The 360-nt window shown below is 66.4% G+C and overlaps 1 protein-coding gene across 1 annotated transcript in view; it reads left to right on the plus strand.

Annotated features, from left to right (window-relative positions):
• Positions 1 to 360, plus strand: part of SGPP1 (sphingosine-1-phosphate phosphatase 1) — a 17,035-nt gene that overhangs the window by 201 nt on the left and 16,474 nt on the right. The window contains exon 2 of the mRNA XM_019470507.1: positions 128 to 237. Coding sequence (XP_019326052.1) covers positions 128 to 237 — 110 coding nt within the window. The remainder of the gene's footprint in view (positions 1 to 127; positions 238 to 360) is intronic.

Consider the following 360-nt stretch of genomic DNA (forward strand, 5'->3'; position numbering starts at 1 on the left):
TCTTTCTCCCCCCCACCCCGGAGGACACCCCCCCGCCTCCATCGCTTAACCGGCCTGACCGCTGGGGCTAACACCACTCTCAGTCTCTGCTTGAAATCAGCTTTCCCTCTCATGTTTACACCACCAGATTTAGGCTTCTGGGGTCAATCCGGGAAGCGGGCAGAGGAGGGGGTAGAGGAGGGCAGGGGCAGCCGGGCGCAGGCCTCGGGGGTGCCGATGCCAGACACGGTGGCTGAGGCGAGGGCGGCAGCAGCTCACCCTAAGTCAGAAGGAAGGGGAACTAGCTCGCCGGGAGCCGGTCGTGCCGGTGACCGGGCTGCAGCCGGCGAGAAGGAACCGACGCGCCCACTGGGGAGGCCA

The sequence above is a fragment of the Aptenodytes forsteri genome, unplaced genomic scaffold (genome assembly GCF_000699145.1).
Source record: "Aptenodytes forsteri isolate BGI_AS27 unplaced genomic scaffold, ASM69914v1 Scaffold479, whole genome shotgun sequence".
Taxonomy (NCBI): Eukaryota; Metazoa; Chordata; class Aves; order Sphenisciformes; family Spheniscidae; genus Aptenodytes; species Aptenodytes forsteri.